Source organism: Hermetia illucens, chromosome 2, assembly GCF_905115235.1.
Source record: "Hermetia illucens chromosome 2, iHerIll2.2.curated.20191125, whole genome shotgun sequence".
Classification (NCBI taxonomy): Eukaryota; Metazoa; Arthropoda; class Insecta; order Diptera; family Stratiomyidae; genus Hermetia; species Hermetia illucens.
Window position 1 is genome coordinate 61,201,858 of NC_051850.1, and position 22,128 is coordinate 61,223,985.

The 22,128-nt window shown below is 43.3% G+C and overlaps 1 protein-coding gene across 1 annotated transcript in view; it reads right to left on the reverse strand.

The window, feature by feature from the left end:
• The window catches only part of LOC119650175 (possible lysine-specific histone demethylase 1), a 697,245-nt gene that overhangs the window by 662,418 nt on the left and 12,699 nt on the right, over positions 1-22,128 (reverse strand). The window contains exons 4-5 of the mRNA XM_038052729.1: positions 13,838-14,277; positions 2,702-2,850 (exon numbers count right to left, since the gene is read on the reverse strand). Coding sequence (XP_037908657.1) covers positions 2,702-2,850; positions 13,838-14,277 — 589 coding nt within the window. The remainder of the gene's footprint in view (positions 1-2,701; positions 2,851-13,837; positions 14,278-22,128) is intronic.

The following is a 22,128-nucleotide window of genomic DNA, read 5'->3' on the forward strand; positions in this document are numbered from 1 at the left end:
CTCTCTCTCACATACAATGGTCAAAATACCGATACTCCTAATTAATATAATTTATCACAACGACGAAAGAGCCTCCTAATCCCACTATCAAGTTACCCAATTTTGAAACAAATTAATATTCCCAGAATATAACGATCGAAATATCGTTTTCATTCTAAATCTCATCCATCAACTAACTAAAAAATTAAAGAATAATTGAATGAGAATCAATTTTAATGTAACGGAAATTGCATTAAAAAGTGACAATGAACTAAAAAAAGCAACAATATATTGAAATGATACCCTACGGTCAGCACATACCCAATTATACTAATATTTCATACCTCAACAAGCACACCAGGCGCTGTGAATTTCCATCGACTTTTATCACGATATTATACAGTCAACATTCAGCCGTAACAAGAGTACGGATAGAAAGATACATAGAACCCACTATCTGTTTCCCATACATTAAAATTTCACAAATAACGATGAAATATATCTGCAAATTACTAATTTCACATATTACAATTTCCCAAAAGTCCATCATTTCAATTCAAGCCAAATCTCTTTAGAGATACACGGGGTCTGGAATAGAGATATCTGTTGTGTTCAGCGGCGGCAAGTTAACGAAGCAACCCGGCTAGGCCGCTCATTCATTCCAACCGACCAGACGGCAGCTCTAATAAGGGAATATGATCAAAAAGTGAAGTGGAGAAGTAGGATTGGTGGAGCTCTTCTGGGAAATCGTAAATCATATTTGGACTCGATATGATAGTGCCGATTAGAAAGGATATAAAGGAAAGGATATCTGTGAAGGAGACAGCTTCCGACCCTCATTTACTTCAGTTATCCACCGAGAGCGAACGAAGATGCCAAGAAAAAATGTAACCGCGAACTGGGAGCCAGACTTGGAACACCGATACCTTGCCCACAGTTATCCACCTCATCCCTGCATCTACAACCTGAACAATCAACTAACTTGTCTTCTCCATTAACAATTTATTGCACACTGTTAAATCATAATTAGATATCATGAATTTGCGTTCCTGTTAGCCAAGCCAACTGAAATCTTCTGCAGAGCATACATGGCATGAATTACAAATACAATTATCGACCTGCATAAGTATCCGCTAATTATACGCTTCGACTCTCCTCAGCGGAGATGGTGCATTTGTTAAAAAAATACCAGCGTTAAATACATCTCGTTCTCGTCCAATTTCCTACCGTTTTTAGTGTTTTTTCCTCTGCGTTCATATTCATTCATCTTCACTCTATACCAGCCACCAACAAGCCAACAACTCAACTTTCAGATAATACCTGGTTTTATTTACCTCTGACACACTGATGATACCAATGATGACGGCCCCGCAAAAGGGATTCTCCCGCGAGAGATGCTATCAGGCTTTAATTATTTACAGTGTGAACATTTCGATTGCCAAGCCTGTGCATACTAAAATGCAATTTTCATTATATTTACTCAGCAAGGTTTTCACGTGTTTTGTTTGGAGTTTTCTGTGTCTCACTTTGCTACTGGCACGTATACATATAGGGGTAGACATAGAAGCAGAAGCTTTCTCCACCCCTGTCAAGATGAAAAATGGGTTTGCATTTGCAGATGGACTCTATACTGGAAATTTTGAGACTCATGTTTTTCTAGATAAACATCTATAAACATCTGGGAAGGAAAAGGCGAATAATTGTTATTTGGAAAGGCAATTTAAGAAATTAATGGTACTTCACTTTAAAGTCCCTGCAAATACTGGCTAATTAGAAATAACACAAAGAACTACAAGCGGTGTCCTCGTGCCTGGGGCTAGTCTGGGATTATTGAAGCACTTTTGCCTTTTCATGGATGGAGTGGCTCCTGAAGTGCTTCAGTGAAAAATTGAAAAAGAATCAACTGTGGAATAAAATTTTCGCAAAAACGATATTCGCCTTCTTGTGATTCCCAGCATTTCCTTTACAATTCAAGTTGAATGGAGCCGAAGACAGTGGAAAGAACTATTGCTGATCGAATCACAAAGTAGCGGCAAAAAGACACTACTCGCTAATAATACAGCATATTTGTATTTTGAAGCCAAATTGCTACTTCACTTTCTCCTTTCAAGCCAATAACTCATCGCATACTCCTCGTGTTTTGAATCACCGGCAATAAATTCATTACACCTGCCTTACGTCATTATCGTTGCTTGTACACGAGATGGTCGTCAACATACCATTCGTAATTACACCTATTCATCACATTGCAGAATGCAATTAGAGAATTTGACGGCCATTCAATTATTCCCTTTTTTGGCCTGCTACCAACTGCAACCAATATCAAAACATTCGTTTCAAAACGAATTTCGTTATGCCAAAATCAATTACAATTTTACTACTGGATATTGCCTGTCGTAGAATAATTCGGTGCATGTGTCCCAACGGCCCCACGGACGTTAAGTAGAAAAAATAACTACTTTGACTGGTGGATAATTACAAGCAGCTCATTGACAGCTATAATTACAGGCCAGAGACTCGGGGATATTCAATTCGATAATAAACAGAACAAATGAAAACTCGAATAATCGAAAAACAAATTCGAAAGTTTCTCATCAGTCCGTCGGCTAAACCAATTGATTATGTCGCCGAAAACGACTGGATTGATGATGATTATGACAACGACGACGAATACCCAATCCAATATGAGAAAAAAACCAAGGGAAGTACTCATTTCACATACCTGTTGTGTGGTTTCCGATAAACTCGAAGTCGTCGTCTTGATCCCAATGTTTCAGGGAGAGATTGTTGAGAGGTGTAGCATTAGCAAACTCCAAGTTAGCAAAATGCCAATCCAAAATTTGACGATCCTTCGATGATAAGTACACATCACTGAAATTATATGATTAGCTCATTAGAATAAATTCATTAACATTGTTTCAACGGTTTAGCTCTTAAAGCACATCACCTTAGTGAGTAATGTGATATCACACCACTTTTTGATAAATTAGAGACATCACAAAGTAATATCACAAAGACGAGCTTTCACTACCCTAACCGCACATTTGATATTATATCCCCAACATTAAATATTAAAACACCAAAATAATCAAATATTACTTATCATTATTTAATATGTGAGCTCTATTGATTACAAGCATAGCGCAAAATGTATGGGAACGCTCTTTTAGCAAGAGAAAAAAACTAGTCGGAATACCGAAAGGTCGCGCTTCGGGTATAAAGGGGGGCGGTTTCCGGGTAGACTTCTAAAATGTGGAAATATTCTGTTATTAACTTTATTTGTCCAGATATCGGAACCGGATGTATTTCGGGGCCTAGATTTCGTAGAGATGCACTACTGTGATTTTTTGCAGATTTTTCGGTTGGATAGGTTCTGAGAACGAGACCTATTACCTTTTTTGATGGCCATATTGTGAGCCCTCACTCCCCTATGTTGCAGCCGATAACAACTATGGAACCAGTTTCGAAAAGTACTAATTGAGCCCTTTCATTTGATTGATGATTGTTACATTTTATGAAAAAAAAATGTCGCATCCTCTATTAACATGTATGGGGAGCCCCTCATAAACTTAACACAAAATGGCGCCACTTGCTGCATGTAAAGGGAACCACAGATCACACGCTCGTAGCAATTCGTGACAATCGGTCTAGCAGTTTCCGAATAAATAGGTTGTGACAGACAGACAAACGGATAGACAGACACCGACTCGATTCTGTAAACACAAAACCTTAAAAAGCAAAAATTTCCTATTCTAAGATATTTTCAAATGTATGCATTTTCTAATGTTTTGCTCGGCATTGTAAAGAATCTTCATAGTTGAAAGTTATCACACACAAACCCGAAACAATGTTCCCACGCCCAAGCCAAGAAAGAAAACGAGGAATCATATCAGATTCGCAAACAATACTCGATATCGACTCGGCACTCGACAGCCGCCACCACCGTTACGAACGGTGATATTTTGCAATACGATTTCACATCAGCACGGACATTGCAATCATCACATTTGTGATGTGGTGGGGTTAAGTGATATTGGAATATTAAGTCATATTGTGATGTTTGGTGACGTGTCGATCGCCGCTTTTGTGATATTTCATACACCATTCATCCATCTCTACTAAGATCAACTACGCGATGATTACAATTCAGAGACCATTTTACCATTATTGTTGGTGCATCAAATTAAAGTATTAAGTTAATTATTAAATTATTATTAATTTATTCATTCGCTAAATCCGAAAAGTACGATAGTGCTGTTGGCTTCTTCACGATATTTTTGCACACAATAATTAATTAGCAGCGAATAGAATGCTCGTGCAACCAGATATTTGCTTGCATAGCACTTTGTAAATTTTCACAGTCAATGTAATTTCTTTGTTACCTTTTTAAGCTAAAAAGCCAAACCAATATTAGTATTTAAGAATGCATTTGGTAATATTATGAGACACGATAAATAAAGATCTAGACGGGGCACGTTCTAGTATTATTTGTTTTACGTCTAGGTATAATTTGAGGATTACACTTTAAAGGTACTTCCAGTAATTTTAGGATTATTGAAGAAAGAAAAATAGATGTGCCTCCATATTAGAATTTTTGTATTGCCGATATTTGATAATCGGTACACTATCGGTTTGTCACACGCCCTCATTCCACGCATACAGTGAGTGGCATAAACTTACGTGCAGTTTAAAGGGGGGCTCCCCATACATACAAAGGGGCGATGTCATTTTTTTTCTCCACCGAATATAGTCCTATGAGTTACCAAACGGAAAGTCTCGATTAGTGATTTCCGAAACTGATATTAGTTTTGACGTAAATTGCAAAATATGCGCGCAAGGAAGCAAACTTAAAGTGAAACAGAACTCTTTTTCGGAAATTACCCAATCCAAAAATCTGAAAAAATCAGGATGATACACAATATGTTCCATGCCGATATCTGCTCAAAAAATTTACTAATAATAAATTACGAACTTTTTCGAATTGACTGAAAGACATCCTTAAGTTCATCCTAAGAGTACCATGCAGCAGCATAAAGCACATAACACGGCAAAGTTTCATGGTAAACCGACTATCAAAGTTATAACAGTTCAAACTTCTGAATTTCGCATTATATATATATCGCATATTAAATGAAAGGTCTCGATTAGTTCTTTTCAAAGCTCAGTTCTGACATTTATTGCACAAGGGGGGAGTGACGGAAGCTGAAAAGTGGTCATTTTTTCGCGGACCTACCCAACCGAAAAATGTAAAAAAAAATCACGAAACTGCCACTCCATATACCCATGCCACTCCATACCCTTCATATCGATATCCCAACCCAACCCCACTCTCACGCATACAGTAAGTGACACAAATTTAGGTGAAGTTTAAAGGTGGGCTTCCCATTTGTATGCAAAGGAGGGATGTTAAAAATTTTTTCATCGAATATAGTCGTGTAGGGTATCAAATCAAATTAGTACTTTCCGAATCCGATATTAGTTTTGACGACGCGGGTAAAATGTACATACCAATTGTATGACGCTCGGATTGCAGAGCGAATTTGAAAAAAAGAGAGACTTCAAGGCTGTGCAGAGTCCTTAAAAGGGATGAGTCGGCCAAGTTGGAACCCGACGGTACTTTCACGAGCTCCAGACTGGACTCAGTACAGACCCTCCTGAAAGTACACCACCCGGGAGAACGGGTGAGTGAAGTGGTAGGGGGAGAGTTGACGTTTCTTGCAACCCCTTCAACACGCAAGCGTTCCAAGGGGAACTGGAACACTGCGAAAGCAGTTGTTACCCATGAAAAGGTGAGAGCTGCGATACTGTCCTTTGAACATTTCAAAGCACCTGGCATGGATGGCATCTATCCGGCAATGCTAAAGGAGGGTATGGAGCATTTAGAGCGACCTCTAAGAAATATTTTTCGAGGATGTCTTGCTCTGGGCTACGTGCCTTCTTCTTGGCAACAGGTTAAGGTAGTTTTCATACCGAAACCTGGGAAAGATGACTATTCTAATCCAAAGAACTTCAGACAGATCAGCTTGACTTCATTCTTGCTGAAAGGTTTGGAAAGACTGGTGGAGCGTCACATTCGTGGAAACGCACTTAGGTCACACCCACTTGGTAAAAACCAACATGCTTACCAACGTGGAAAGTCCTGTGAGTCTGCTCTTCATTCTTTGGTCACAAAGATAGAGGATGCAACTTTGAATGGTGAGTACGCGATGGGGGTGTTCGTGGACATTGAAGGGGCTTTTGACTGTGCGCCTTTTCAAAAACTTTGTGATGCCGCCAGAGCGCATGGTGTTGATGATGCTTTAATTAAGTGGATCCATGCTATGCTAACGCAAAGATTGCTGTGCGCTGAGATAGGGGTCGATCGCTACCTGACAACGGAAGCAACGAAGGGCTGCCTCCAAGGAGGTGTGCTTTCGCCACTTCTGTGGAATATGCTGATCGACTTACTGCTATGCGAACTGCAAAATTTGCCAATACACGCTCAAGCTTATGCTGATGACATGGCTGTACTTGCTGTTGATCGGGATCTTGGAACAGTGTGTAGGAATATACAACGTGCCGTTGATTTGATAGACAGCTGGTGCCTTAGACATGGTTTGTCAGTTAATCCAAATAAAACCACAATGGTTTTATTCACAAAAAGGAGAAAACTGGATGGACTTTGTCTCCCTGAGATGAGGGGTACTACCCTTCAACTCTCCGAAGAAGTGAAATATCTGGGGGTCACTCTAGATAAAAAACTTCTTTGGAACAAACATGTAGAGGTAACGATGAAACGAGCTCTCACAGTTTATGGGATGTGCAGACGGACCTTTGCCTCGACATGGGGACTCAGGCCTCATGTGGTACTGTGAATATACGTTGCCATCATTAGGCCGATGTTCGTATATGCATCCGTAGTGTGGTGGGTTAAGGTGAGACAAAAAGGTTTTCACCGTAAACTAGCCGCACTGCAAAGAACTGTTTGTCTGGGTATCACTAGTGCCATGAGCACGACATCCGGCGCAGCTCTGAATGCACTACTCAATTTGCAGCCCCTGGATATATTTATTCAAAGCACTGCAATGAGAGCAGCTCATAGGCTAATTCGATTAGATCTATGGGAAAACAACGGATGTGGGGGGCACAGAGCATTGGAAGAGTTACTGGGAGGACTGAATCCAGTTCTTACAACGCCTTCCGATTCTCGTGTCCCCATACATCTGTTTCGTAGAAGATACGAAGTTACCCTGAAGTAGAGAGGACTGGAAAGACCCAGAGGAATGCGTGGTGGGATATACGAAAGCCTTCTACACCGATGGCTCAAAAACAGAAGAGGGTTCTGGAGCCGGAGTCTACCTCTCGAATAAAAACGCGAAGTGGGCTTTTCCTTTGGGACAACATCCAACGGTTTTTTAAGCCGAAGTTTATGCGATCCTAAGGGTGGCAAACTGGGTGATTGACGAGCGGATGAAGGGCAGGCGCATCGCAATCTACAGTGACAGTCAAGCTACGCTGAGGGCATTGAGCAGTCCTTTGATCACCTCGAAAATCGTTCAGGAATGCAGAAACCGTTTGAACTCTATGTCTAGATTCAATACGATGGAACTACTCTGGGTACCTGGTCACTGTGGCATAGAGGGCAATGAAATCTCGGACGCTTTAGCGAAAGAGGGATTAATCTCCCCTATGCCGGGACCGGAGCCAGCAATTGAAGTATCAGTAGCATTGGCTAAATCTGTTTTCAAAAACTGGGAACAAGTTTCCCATAATGACAGGTGGCAGACCCTAAATGCTGCTCGACACACCAAACTTTTCCTGCCAGAACCGAACATACGTACCGCAAAGTTTATCCTGTCGAAAAGCAGGAGGACTTGCAGGTGTATTGTGGGCATTCTGACAGGCCATAATTTACTAGCTGGGCATATGTTCAGAATAGGAATTACCGAAGATGATACGTGTCCCTCCTGTAATGAGGAAGCGGAATCCACGCAGCATTTCCAATGTGAATGCCCCGCCTATGGACGCATCCGGCATCAGATTTTTGGTGCCGATGTTCTCCAATTGCGACGGGTAGCATCACATCCACTAACGGAAATCCTGCGATACGTTAACGAATCCGGAATATTCCGTTAGACGTGGGAGGCGAGTACAATGGGCCAACACGTCCTGAGTGCTCAGAAGCTGTAGCTTCTCCCCCACCATACACACACACATACACATGATTTTGAAAAGTTATAGCGCTTTTAACTTTAAACGCGTTTGTCTCGAAACCGTCGAGCAGTAAAGCTAAAGTCGATGCAGGTGCGATCATAACTCCACAAGGACTTTCAACCAATCAGCCTCACCTATTTCGTGCTAAAGACCCTAGAGCGCGTCCTGGACATTCACTTAAAGCCGATTATGGAGAGAACGCTTTCTCCCAGCATGCCTACCTCAAAGGAAAATCCACAGAAAGCGCTCTCCAAGAGGTAATTGGCTCGGTTGAGCGGTCGCTGCAGTACAAGCAGTATACCCTTGCTGCTTACTGGTATATAGAGAGAGCCTTTAACAACATTAGTACCAATGCCATCAAGGAAGCCTTGACCGGTATTGGATTGGAGGAGTATCTCACGCAATGGATTATATCCATGCTAAGTACCAGGATAATCCAGTCAGATCTGGGAAGCAACCACTTAACCAGAGCTGCGAACAGAGGCACGCCCCAGGGTGGCGCCATCTCACCGGTGCTCTGGTTAATAGTAATGGACGAAATTTTACGTACATTGGACAGCAGCGAGGTGAAGGTGGTGGCGTATGCTCACGACTTGATATTAGTATCAAAGATGTTTCTGTCCATTATGAGCGACATCATGGAAGGAACGTTGCGAAAGATGCGCCTGTGGGACGCAAGATGCGGGCTCAGCAAGAATCAAACCAAAACGCAACTGATGCTATTCACCACAAGGATACCTGAATTCCATCTACTACGGCTGAATGAACAAACATTGGTTCTTTACTCTAATGTAAAGTATCTGGGTGCAATCCTGGATCCAAAGCTAAATTGGAGATTGAACATAAAACTGAGGGTTAAGAAGGCCTGTGTAGCCTTCTATGCCTGCAAGAGAATCTTTGCAATGAAATGAGGTCTCCGGCCGAAGATGGTTCTCTGGATGTACACGGCTGTAGTGCGTCCGATCTTAACGTACGGCTCTATTCTATGGTGACAGGCTTTGAGAAAAAAATACAATAGGATGAAGCTTAATAAGATTAAAAGAACCGCGTGTGCAGGTGTTACTGGAACTCTGCAGTCCTGCAGGCTCTCAATGTACTCCAGCATCTGCTCCCCCTAGACCTCCACATTAAATACGTTGCATTGTGCAGTGTCGTCAAACTACGTTAATCCGGATGCTTGGCAGCGAATTCCTACGGCCACAGCAACATCCTAGACGAAGAACCTCAAGAAATTTGGGCATTCCCCACGGACTATGCAACACGCAAACTGAGCTTCACGAAAAACTTTGTTGTGGATTTTCCAACCAGTGCAAAGCGGACGACCGGCAGCGTGTTGCAAGGTTATGACTCAGTATTCTTTACCGACGGATCAAAGATCGCCTATGGAGTCACAGTCACAAGTCGTATGGTTTCGCCAGTGTATTCTAGGCTGAAGTACTGGTGATATAAAAGTCTGTCGATGGCTGGAGCGAGATTCGAGCCCCAAGCGTAACATAGCCATTCCGACCGACAGTCAGTCACCCTCCACTGCCCGGAAATAGGAACACAGAGGCGAATGAGCGGGCACGGATTGGCAAGGCGAGGCTCTGCTCTTGGCAACCCTTCAGAAAATACAGTCGGCGTTTCGCTGGCGGCTGTCTGGGACGAGTCTACTCGCACTACCTAGTAGACGCGGGCTTAAGATGGCGAAGGCTTATGAGCTGTGCCAAGTCAAGAAGAATTTGGCCCGCTTATACCATAGCCCGATCACGAGAGCTCCTGTGCCAGACGCGTGCAAATGCATTCAAGATTACGGCGGTCTGACGGGGCACTGGCCCATAGGGGACCATGCCGCCAGGCTCGGCATACTCTACAATTCGCATTGCCGAAGCTCCGGAGAAGGAAGGGCAACCCTCATGTACTTTCTCTGCGATTGCCCAGCTCTAGCTACAGTCAGGCTGCGGACACTGGGTAAACCATTCTTTGGGGTCACCTCAGAGGGATTTCTAGCTGCAGGGTGGGAGAGCTGCTTTCCTTCGTGACTGCTACGGGCTAGCTCTGAAGATCCGAGCCGGCTAAACTCTGCCTCCCTGCTCCCATAGCAGCAGTCATGGTCAAGAGTTTGTGGCATCAAAACGGTGCACCACAGCGACAATTGGGCTCCTCGGAGCGGCCACTGATACCTACCTACCTACTAAAGCTCGAAGTATTTTCATCCGATTCACGTGAAAATTTAATTGTAATTTCTTGATTTGAATATCTAGTGATCTACGCACGATTTTAGCAATTTATGAAGAGAATTTTTTTAATAATTGTGTTCTTCGCTAGCTACACTTATACAGTTCATGAAAAAAAGCTATTATGCTTCTAGATGGTGCCGACTGCCTGTCGCAGAGGACTTCCAAAAAATCTTGTTTTGTTTGTGCGCCATTTTGTAAAAAAAATTTCAATAATAATTTTTTTTCTTACTCATGAAGAGTTGCTTAATCGATTGGTATATTACTTGCGGACTATAATTCAAATATGTGCTTATAGAGAAATCTTGCTTTCTACGACTGCATTTGGTTTTTTGAACTGTATTTTCTTTGTAATTATGAGTGAGAAATGCCTTCTTATTCAATTTCTTTTCAAACGCGTTTTTCTCAAAATGACGTTGTTCATTGCGAGATTTCTAACTTAAAAGATAATAAACCAATCATTATTCAATTTGAAGATACGATTTTTCATAAATTTACCAAAAATATGAACATTTGAAACAATATTATATATTTCGCATCAATAATAAAAAAATGAAATTTGATTGGATTGGAATTAATTTTCCGACTAAAACAAAAATCCCTAAAATATGCGTGAAAATAAACCTTCTAATGTGGTTCCCCGTCTTACGCCAAACCAAGAACTATAATAATTTATTTCTCCATTTTTTAAACCTTAACATCTGGAAAATCCAGCCAAAGAAGAAACAGAAAAGACTAGTATGTACAGCTTGTGAACGGGTCTGTGAATTTTAATCTTCTTCTTTTTCTTCAGGACACAGTAACTACAGTAATTAGAAAGGAGATGATAACAGATGACTCCAATTTCAGCGAAAGGTTTCCATATCAACGCACTTTTCAAGAACCTTTTTGAAATATTTGTGGTTGCCGTAGACCCCCATATACAGGGCATAGTGGGTTAACCATACCTACGCCCCATCAGTGTTGGTTCCCAGCAATATATCTGAACTTTCAATTCACCGTAAAAAAGACTTACCGTGAGTTCTGGCGACTGCTACCCGAAATGCAGCATCGGGTCGCCTCACAATCTACGATCTTGAGACCTTGAGCCACCGCAACAATTAAGTCGATACAGGCGCTAAAGTTTCAGTTCTTCCAAATCCCGACATCATAATTTAATACCGTAATCATTGCAACTCGCGGCAGCGAATTCTTCGTCGATCCGCAAGTACGACGAGCGTTTTCTTGGCGCTTCATTATCGCATCAGCATACCCATCTTAGGCGCGGATTTCCTGTGCCACTATGGATTGCTAATGGATATACATAATAGATCCCTCATTGACCCCATCAAGAAGAATCTCATCCTGCTCTCCCAGCACTGTTTTCATCGTTTTCGAAGACGTTGCCGATACACGTATTCGTGCACATTAACACTACTAGCTCCCCACTTTTCTCCAAGATGCGCCCACGACCACCGCAGAAGCTCGCAGTTGCATGGAAAGAGCTCGAAGAATCTCCTAAGCAAAAAATTTGCGCACCTTCTTCGCCACTTCACATGGTCCCTAAATCCAATGGTGAATGGAGACCTTGTGATGACTACAGGCGTCTAAATGCTCAGACGATACCCCATCCCACTCATCCACAATTTTAAGCACTCTATCGCAAACTGTCGTAGTTCCTCCTGGACTTAGGCAAAACATACCATCAGATCCCTGTAGCTCCCGAAGACATTCCGAAAACGGCAATATGCACACCTTGCGGACTTTTCGAGTCCACTAGGATGCCCGTTGGACTGTGCAACGCGGTGAAAACCTTTCAGAGATTCATTCACTCTATCTTCCTCTTCTGTTTCGTATGTTTGAATGATGTTTTGGTCGCGTCTTCCTATGAGTTCAACGTTTCCTTGAAGCCGATCTAGTACTTAACGTTTAGAAATGTCAATTCCTATAGTTACAGGTGAGATTCCTCGCCCACCTAATTACCCCTGAAGGCATCCAAGCGGATGCAGTCAAGGTGCAAGTTACTTCGAGCTTCCAAAAACTGTAAAGGATCTGAGAAGGTCCTTGGGCATGTTAAACTTCTATCGTTGGTTCTTGCCCAAGGCCGGTCACCCTCAATCGATGTTTAACGCCTTCTTGTTGGGGTCGAAAACCAAAAACTCCCGTCTGATTGTGTGGTTCCCAGAGGCTGTCCAGGCGTCTGAGACCACCAGGCAACACCTGCTGAATGCTACACTTCTGGCATTCCCACAGCAAGATTCGTCGATGCCTCAGACATTGCCGTAGGTGCTGCTCTTCATCAAAAAGTGAACCAAATCTGGTAACCGTTCAGCTTCTTCTCCAAACAACTGAATCCCGCTCACAGCACCTATGATCGTCAGTTATTAGTCGCGTACCTTGCAATTAAATATTTCCGGCATTTCCTTGAAGAGAGGCCATTCACATGGTTCATGGACCATAAGCTACTTTTGCTTTGAAACAGAAGCCCAACAACGCGTTCCCTTGCCAACTTCGGTACTTGAGCTTTATCAGCCAGTTCACTTCCGACATTCAACACGCGTCTGGACAAGATAAAGTGGTTGCGGACACTTTATAACGAGTTTGCAGAGGTCAAGACTCCCGCCACCGTCGATTTTTCCGCAACCGCCTTGGGGTAAAAAGACGACGAAGTTCTTCAGAGCTTGAGGACCAACTCCAAATACACATCTAGGAAGTTTCCTAACGTCGGCTCAACATCCAGTATATACTGAGAGACCTCAGACCAAAGCCCGATTTCCGAAAGGAAGCATTTCACGCCGTTCCTGATTTGCCGCTAGTATACGAGGAGAACTTGAGACTTCCCAGCAAACCTTGTTCTCGACATCAGGTCGGGACTCAACACTACCCGTCGTTTGCATCTGCTCGCCACCCACAAACCATGCGAAAAACATAGCTGATATGCCCAAGGATCTCGAATCCTATACGCATATCCAAATTAGGGCAAAACTTTTCGGAAGCTGCTGCAGCCACCTTATGAGGATCCCTTGAAAGTACTCTAGCGAAGCATGGCCATGGCAGTTTAAACATACCATTCGAACGTCAAATCTCTAAAACATCTTATATAGCCAAAAATCAAATTCAGATATTCTGGGCCATAGAAATCATCTTTCATAACCACAACGCCAGCCGTACTCAAGAGATTTAGCACCTAACGACTCCTTCCTATTCCTGTTTCCCAAAAACAAAAAGCCTGATTAACTTTTCCAAGATACCCTCCGTAGAGTAGGATAAACGTTTAGACAACTAATAAATAAAGAATTATAAAACCCAAATCTGAATACTTTCTGAAATCAATAAAATGCTTTCCCATATAAAAATATGGGTCTCTGCGTTTTTCAGCAGCGTTCAGGGTACACACTTTCAATCTACATCGCTTTATGAGATAGAATTTTATGTAACGCTATTATTGCCTCTGTAAACTCAAAACTTACCTTGGTGGGTTCAACTCCAACTCCTTCAGTTTTGCGGAGAACGACTCCTCCTGAGAATTTATGCCTTCCAATTCGGCCCAAGCCTTATTCCATTCGTATTGTGTTAATCGAATCTTAAATTCGTGTTCGATACTATTGTGCTCACTATCTGCTGCTTTTTGGGACCTAATCTCCACCAATTTCTCATAGGTTGCCTTCAGCTCGCTAACTTTCTTAATCAGTTCACCAGCTTTATGTTGGTTTTCAATTATATTTTTCTGGGTATTAATGACATTGATGAGATGCTGCACCTGCTTCTCTTTCACGTGCTTCTCTTGCAACTTGATAATCCATTCCAGCGCTTGACCTAACGACACCGGATTATTGCCAGCGTAATTGAAATCAAGCTGATGCGATAAATAACTGGCTGATTCCAAAAGGCGGTTAAATTCTCGTTCGACCTGCAATAAGAGTATAACGATCAAGCCTCGAAGCCAGATTATTAGAAAAATTTAATTTCCTATCACAACTAGTAGGGCACCATGTGATACAAATTCGTGCAAAGGATGGTACAGAAATCAGTCCTCAACGAAATGTAATCACTTCTTAAAAAAATTGCAGACATTAATTTCGACATGCATAAAAAACAGCATCCTTCGTCCTGAAACATATCCCCTTATTTTGCGCATTACACAACCAACAACAGACCGAAATTTTCTCAACTAGATTACAGAATTTCAACATCTGACAAGACCGCAAGCAATAAATTCAACGTGAAAACCCAACCAAGGCACCAAAACTACCCTCATCGACTTTATGAGTAGGCCGATGCCAGCACTAGACAAGCATTAAATTCACCCTAAATGCAGTATAGCGAATTATCAGGACCAACACAAAGCCCAACCGGCTCTCTCCCGTCCAGGTCCAATCAAATGATCTATTCATCACACCCTAAAAATGGCATATGGCACGTTAAGATCAAAAATTACCCCGCAGCCTTCAACTACCCGACCCAGGGGATTGTCTGCAATCCGATGCAATCCCAACTTGTTTTCGTAACGAACAATAGTTGCCATCATTCACGAGTACGAGCACCGCAGGACGAAAGGGATAGTTTCCATGCCATATTTATAGTAGCGATTGCAACCCACTTTAAATTCCATTCAAATAACACATTGAATCAACCTGGGTCCATGAATACCTCGCAAGTCGATATCAATCTGATCAACTTTTTAAAAGGGTAACGAACCGATAATAAATATGATGTGCCCCCGTGAAAAGCAGCGAAAGCATTACCATTTGATAGTTGGGCATTGCGCAGAAAAAACGGGTACTCTCCTGAGTAAATCATTTGCGGTTGCCACTCAATCATTCTGTGATTTATTTTGATTTCCAGCAGAAAAGAAACAGATGTAGGAAGGGAGCAGAAGGCCCAGCGAACCGTACAGTTTTTATTGCGTTATCAAAGAGCAATCTTGCGCTCTAAATTTAAATCCTCAGAGATTAATCTTCAAGATAAATAGAAGAAAAATTAACCCAAACATAAAGGATGTTTGTTCGACACTTAAAAATATGCATTTTTGATGTCTCATTTGCATATGCAAAGGACTCCTCTCAGCTATTCAATAGCTGAAAGCAACCATGAAATATGGGAAGCGATTGCGTCGTGCAAAGATTTCAATGGCGACATCCTCTATGTTCTCTAAGTTCAGTTAAATTCAATTTTTGAGCTTACGAAACATACCAGTTTGCTGAGAAAACTTTGCATTTGAATTTGGAAAACATATGCGAAAGCTGCATCTGCGGTAATTGCAACGGCAAGTTCCAAGGAGAACATTGGAATAGTGCTGGCTCAGGAGCACAGGGTGTACCGGGGGGAGATTCGCGGTCTGCAAGGAGGAAGCATGCAGGTAATTTGGGACTCCTCTTGTGAAAAACCAAGAGCTTGCATAATTCTGAAACGTAATTTAAAATACATGCCTTTCAGAGTTCTTAACCGGGGATCTTGTTGCTATACAAGTCTCATTAGAAGCCGGCAAGAGCACCCGAGAGGCAGTCTTGGCATCGGGATACTTCCCAGGAGACGAAATCCGGGCTCCACCGGAACAAGTCGCAAAACTGACGAAGTATTGCGAAGAGAGAGTGTTACCACTTCTTCTCGGCACCGATGCCAACGTCCACCACGAAGTCTGGGGAAGCAGCGACACCAATCGTAGAGATGAGTACCTTCTTGAATTTATTCTTAACAATAAGTTAGAAATATATAACTTAGGGAACACTCCAACATTTGTGACCAGCACTCGACAGGAGGTACTAGATATAGCTCTAGGAAATACCCTAATGAACGGAATGGTCAGGAATTGGAGGGTGTCAGATGAACCCTCTATGTCTGATCACAGGGTAATCAGATTCTCCATTGAGGGTAACTCCGAAATAGAAAGAATAATAAGGAATCGCATGAGAACGGATTGGGAATCCTACGCAACGCACTTGAGCAACAACATTGCCCACTTTCAAGGGGGCGGTGACATCAGAAGCGAACTGTAACTAGAAACAGTGGTGGAAAACCTCAACAACCTCGTCTTTGACGCATATAAGGCCAGCTGTCCAACTAAGACAGTTAAGTCATCAAGGGATGTACCATGGTGGAACAGGAACCTGGCCAGAATGAGAACAGAGGCACGAAAACTCTTCAACCGGGCAAAACAAACCGGGGACTGGCAGAGGTACAAAAATGCACTAACTGGGTATAGCAACGCGATCAGGGAAGCGAAACGGAACAGCTTCAGGGAATTCTGTGAAGGGATCGAATAGATCACAGAAGCAACCAGGCCTGTACAAGGCTGTAGCCAAAGACGGGGGAATATCGTCTGTCTGTTCGAAGAAGGAAGATGGGACATTTACCGAGAATGAGGAGGACAGGGTACACCTGCTTCTCAGAACTCCTTTCCCGGGTGGGTCCTACTCCACGGTGGCAGGCGACAACATTCTGCCTGACACCCCAACAACGAATAAAAGGGGAAGAAAGAAGAGGTATGCTCAGAAGCTAGGCTAAGGTGGGCAGAGGAAACTTTTAAACCACTGAAATCTCCCGGAGTAGATGGCATTTTCCCACGTACTAATCCAAAGAGGCCTAGAAATTATCTCAAAGTCTCTTCTAAGGGTGGTAAGGGGGAGCATAGCACTAGGATACATACCAAGGGCATGGGGACGGGCAAAAGTGGTATTTATTCCGAAAGCGGGTAAAAAGGATCCTTTTCACCCTAAATCTTTCAGACCAATTTGCTTAACATCGTTCATACTCAAAACGGTGGAGATAGACAACTATGTTAGAACTAACGTTCTAAAGCGTAATCCCCTACATCACTGTCAACACGCTTACCGGGCAGGATGGTCAACTGGAATTGCTCTGTATCAGCTGACAGAGGTACTACGGGATGCCATAGAAACAAAAGAAATTGCACTGTGTGCGTTTTTGGATATCGAAGGAGCATTCGACAACACATCGCACATAGAGATACAAGATGCCCTGAGCCGCAAGGGAATGGGAAACACCATGGCATTCTGGATGAGCAAAATGCTAGAAAGCAGGCAAATAGAAGTACCGACAGGTACAAATTCTACTGTCATGAACACCACTCAAAGCTGTCTACTATCGCCGCTGATGTGGAGTATAGTAGTAGACAACTCCTGGACATGTTAACAAATACTGGAATACAAGTCCAGGGTTCAGCAGACGGCATTGTTTTAATCTGTAGGAGCAAATATGAAGATACCCTATGTAATAGAATCCAAGTGCCTGGTGCAGGAAGGTGGGACTGCGGATCAACCTAGCCAAAACCACCATAGTACCATTCACTAGGAGGCGTAAGCTTGATCACCCGAGAGCCATAAGATTACATGATATGAAGGTAAAACGAGGAACAGAGGTGAAATGTTTGGGAATTACGCTAAACCAAAAATTACTCTGGCGAGGAGGCGAGGACTCTGATGACTTGTAGATCCATAGCAGGAAAAAAATGGTGTTGCAGCCCGAAGATACTACTTTGGATATATACTGCAATAGTAAGGCCAATGATTACCAATGATGAAGCGGTAATCTGGGCAGAAAGAACCGAACTCAGCACACAAGCCAGGAAATCACATAAGCTTCAAAGGCTGGCTTGCGTGTGTATCAGTGGGGCAATGAGGAGATGCCCAACGGCATCCCTGGAGGTCCTTCTGGGCTTAACCTCTCTCCATCTGCACATAAAGATTCAGACACGGAGGGCAATATTCAGGATGGCCGGTAGTATCAGTGAGGCGGGGAGCTGCCTAAATCGAAGGAAGATTGATATTCTTTCTAGGCCGTATCCCGAATACCAAGAGATAACATGACAACGAGGTTTCACTTCGATAAGAAGTTTGAAACATGTTGGAAGTAACAAGGCAAACTGGGAGAGCGTGGCTGCGACATACGGCTTAAACCAGCAACTGATTACTCGGTACTTTGAGTCAATGGGCAGATACACTAGCATATTCCAGGTGCCATAGACAAATGTGCCTCCTTTAATCTGCAAAGGAACTATAGGGGGCGGGCTCTACCAGGGATGGAACAATCCAGGGTGCTATTGGGGGATACGAACATATGCGCACAAAGGATTGCTTAAACCTAACCAAAAAGAACCTCCGAATCATAGTGGGAATTCTCACTGGTCATTATCATCTGAACTATTACCTAGGGAAGCTACGGATGTCTACGGACACTGCCTGCAGGTTTTGTGAGGAGTATAAAAAAAACCTCTATACACGTGTCCGGCACTTGTGCAAAGTAGGTCGGGGCATCTGGGAGAACACTTAATACCAGATGCAAAGCTGGAAGATCTGGAAGTAGGGAACATACTAAAATTCCTGGCGGTTATAGGCTTGATTGAGATACTCATATCAATAGGTACACTATAACAAGTAAAAGGAGCACAATAGTTCTTTAAGGACGCGGTGCGACTTTCCCTTAACAGAATAATAATAATGGTAAACATAATATGTTTCTCACGAATTTAGAACTTCTGTTCAAATGGAACTCTATCGAAGTCATAGCGATCTACAATGAATTGTGACGTTAAAAATTGGCAATTCAATCCGACAAGTAATCTAGTTTGGGGGATTCGGAGCGATAGACCTACAACCTGGCATCCAGAAAAGCTCAACACAATAGTCAGGAACAGAAAGAAAACCCTCGAACTGGACTGCAAATTCGAAAACAACTACGGAAATAAACAACTGAGTAAGCTATTGGATCCTGGAATGTTAGATCACTTAGCAGAGCTAGGGATGTTGAGTCTCCTTCAGCAGACCAGCAGCTAGACTGAGAGTGCTAACAATCCAGGAGATGAATTTGATTTGCCTCGAGTTTGATGACGCGAAGACACCTACAATTTAAAGAGTGGGAAGCTACCCGAAAAAGGGGAATTTCAAGTCGCATTCATAACGGGTTGGTAAAAATCCATGCCTCAATCAAACAGAAATAGAACGAAGTTAAAGACCAATTTCTTCGATAGCCTGGAACGATTTTTTGACATATTGCATCAAAATGGCGCCAATGTAATACTTGACGACTTTAACGCAAACGTTGGGAATGAGGAAAGAACAATCGGCAGCCGCAGTACAGTGAAACTTCGAACGATAATCATAAAATCGACATACGAGTACTTCGCACATAAACGCATCCACAAAAAGAACCTAAGCATACTCAGATGGCGTTACATCCAATCCAATAAATCATACTTTCACCCAGAAAAGGCGGCCCAATCATGTCGAGGAGCAAACTGCGACTCCGGCCACTACCTGCTTCAAACCACATACAGAAGTCGTCAAGGATATATGGAATGGAACCCAGCCCACTCTGCAAATATCAGGTATGAACCCTGCAAAATGAGAGAGTAGCCGAGCAGTATAGAGCACGCCCGGAAGAACGACTGACTCCAATACTACAAAACATTTGAAATCAGTCCGCTGACATCACCTGGGGAGCCCTAAAGAACATGCTCAAAACCACAGTGGAAGAAGTGACTTGGTATGAATCCCGGCGCAGAAGAAATAATGAGTTTGACGGGGAATGCTAGAAAGCTCCCGAAAGGAAAAATGAGGCGCAAACTGTACATCCAACGAAACAAAAGAACGGAGAAATAGAATTACGGAAACCCCAGGAGAGGCCCTGTGAATTGGGGCTTTTTTGTCACACAGAACACAACCCTTACTGGAGGCAAGGTTCCGCGAGAAGAGAAACTCATTCAAGCCGCCATGCCCCGTCATGCACTCTGCCCTTGCGAGGCAAGTTTAGAAATATAAGCCTCATTAACGCTCACGCCCCTACAGAGGAGACTGCAAAGTCGGAGAAAGATACCTTCTACGAGGCACTCGAACGAACCCCGAAGCCTGTCCCAGATATGATATCAAAATCATACTTGGGGATTTTAACAGCCAAGTAGGGAAGGAGCCCGTATTCAGGCGATACGTTGGCTCCCATAGCTTACACGAAAAAACAAATGATAACGAACTGCGGATTACTCAATGAGCAGGGTCACACGAAATGGTTGTTGGAAGTACCTGGTTTGTGCGGAAAGCGGTCCACAAACATACGTGGGCCTCTCCAGACGGGGCCACTTTTAACCAAATTGACCACGTGTTGATCGAACGCCGCCACCTCTCAACCTTGATGAATGTCAGAACATATGGGGGGCCAATATAGACTCGGATCACTATCTCGTTGGAATGGTGCTCCGAGGTCGAATAACAATACCACCTAGAATCCCCTCTGACAATCAGGTGAGAGTGAATACTAAAGCCATCCACAACACAACCCTCCGCGACACCTATAAGAAGGAAATGGATGCCGCAATAACCGCAGTCAACAGAGGACCTGGAGATGAAGCATCAACAAATGATCTTCACAATCACTTGAAGAACGTTATCGTGGATACGGCGACAAACATACTTGGCCCCAGCCGCAAAAGGAGTCGGAACGGCTGGTTTGAGGATGAATGTAAGCTAGCAACGGAACGGAAGAATGCCGCGTACCGAGTAATGTTGCATTCTGAAAGAACGCGGGTACGCGCAGAAACTTATCACGAACTCCGTCAAGCGGAGAAGCGACTTCACAGACGGAAAAAGAAAGCCTAGGAGAACCAACAAGTCTGTGAACTAGAAAAGTACAGGGAGCAACTGCACCAGGTGCGGAAGTTTTACCAACAAGTCAGCAGGATGAAGCCTTATACACCTCGATGCTCATCCTGCCGAGACAAAGAAGGAAATCTGATTTCCGACAGAATGGGCATATTAGAGCGATGACTTGAGTACTTTGATGAGCTACTGAACAACCAGAACATCGGCGAGTTGGAGGTCTCGCCAACTGAAGACGACGGACAAATACTGCTACCACCAAGTTTAGGAGAAACAGTCCGTGCAATTCATCGGCTAAAAAATCATAAGTCGCCAGGAGCCGATGGAATTACAGCCGAATTGGTTAAATATGGAGGCGACCAGTTACACCAAGTGGTTCATCAACTTGTGCTCAAGGTATGGGACAGCGAATCAATGCCTGACGATTGGCAACGAGGCATTATCTGTCTCATACATAAAAAGGGAGATATCACGCAGTGCAGCAATTATAGAGGTATCACGTTGCTGAGTACCATATATAAGATATTCTCAACTATCTTGCTAGGCCGGATAGCCCCATATGCCCAGAACATCATTGGCCCATACCAAAGAGGCTTCACTCCAGGCAAATCAGCAACAAATCAGATTTTCTCTTTGCGGCAAGCGATGGAAAAACTGTTGGAATATGGACAACAGTTGCACCATCTGTTCTTCGACTTTAAAGCCGCCTATGATAGCATAGCCAGGGTAAAACTGTACACGGCCATGAAAGAATTCGGTATCCCGACGAAATTAATAAGGCTGAGTAGACAGACCTTGACCAATGTGCGAGGCCAAATAAAAGCGGCAGAATCACTCTCGAGACCATTCGACATCAACAACGGTCTACGACAAGGGGATGCCCTATCATGCGTCCTCTTTAACCTGGCCATTGAGAAAGTGATCCGTGATGCTGAGGTAAATGCAAGATGTACGATCCTCTTTAAGTCCACCCAACAGCATAGGCCAGTAGGCCTATGCTGACGATATCGACATCATGGGAAGAACCACCCGAGACGTAGAAACTGCCTTCATCCAGATCGAGCAGGCGGCAGTCGGCGCGAGATCTTGGGCTGCACATCAATGAAGGCAAGACAAAATATATGGTGGCAACGTCAGCACCGAAGACGAATCAA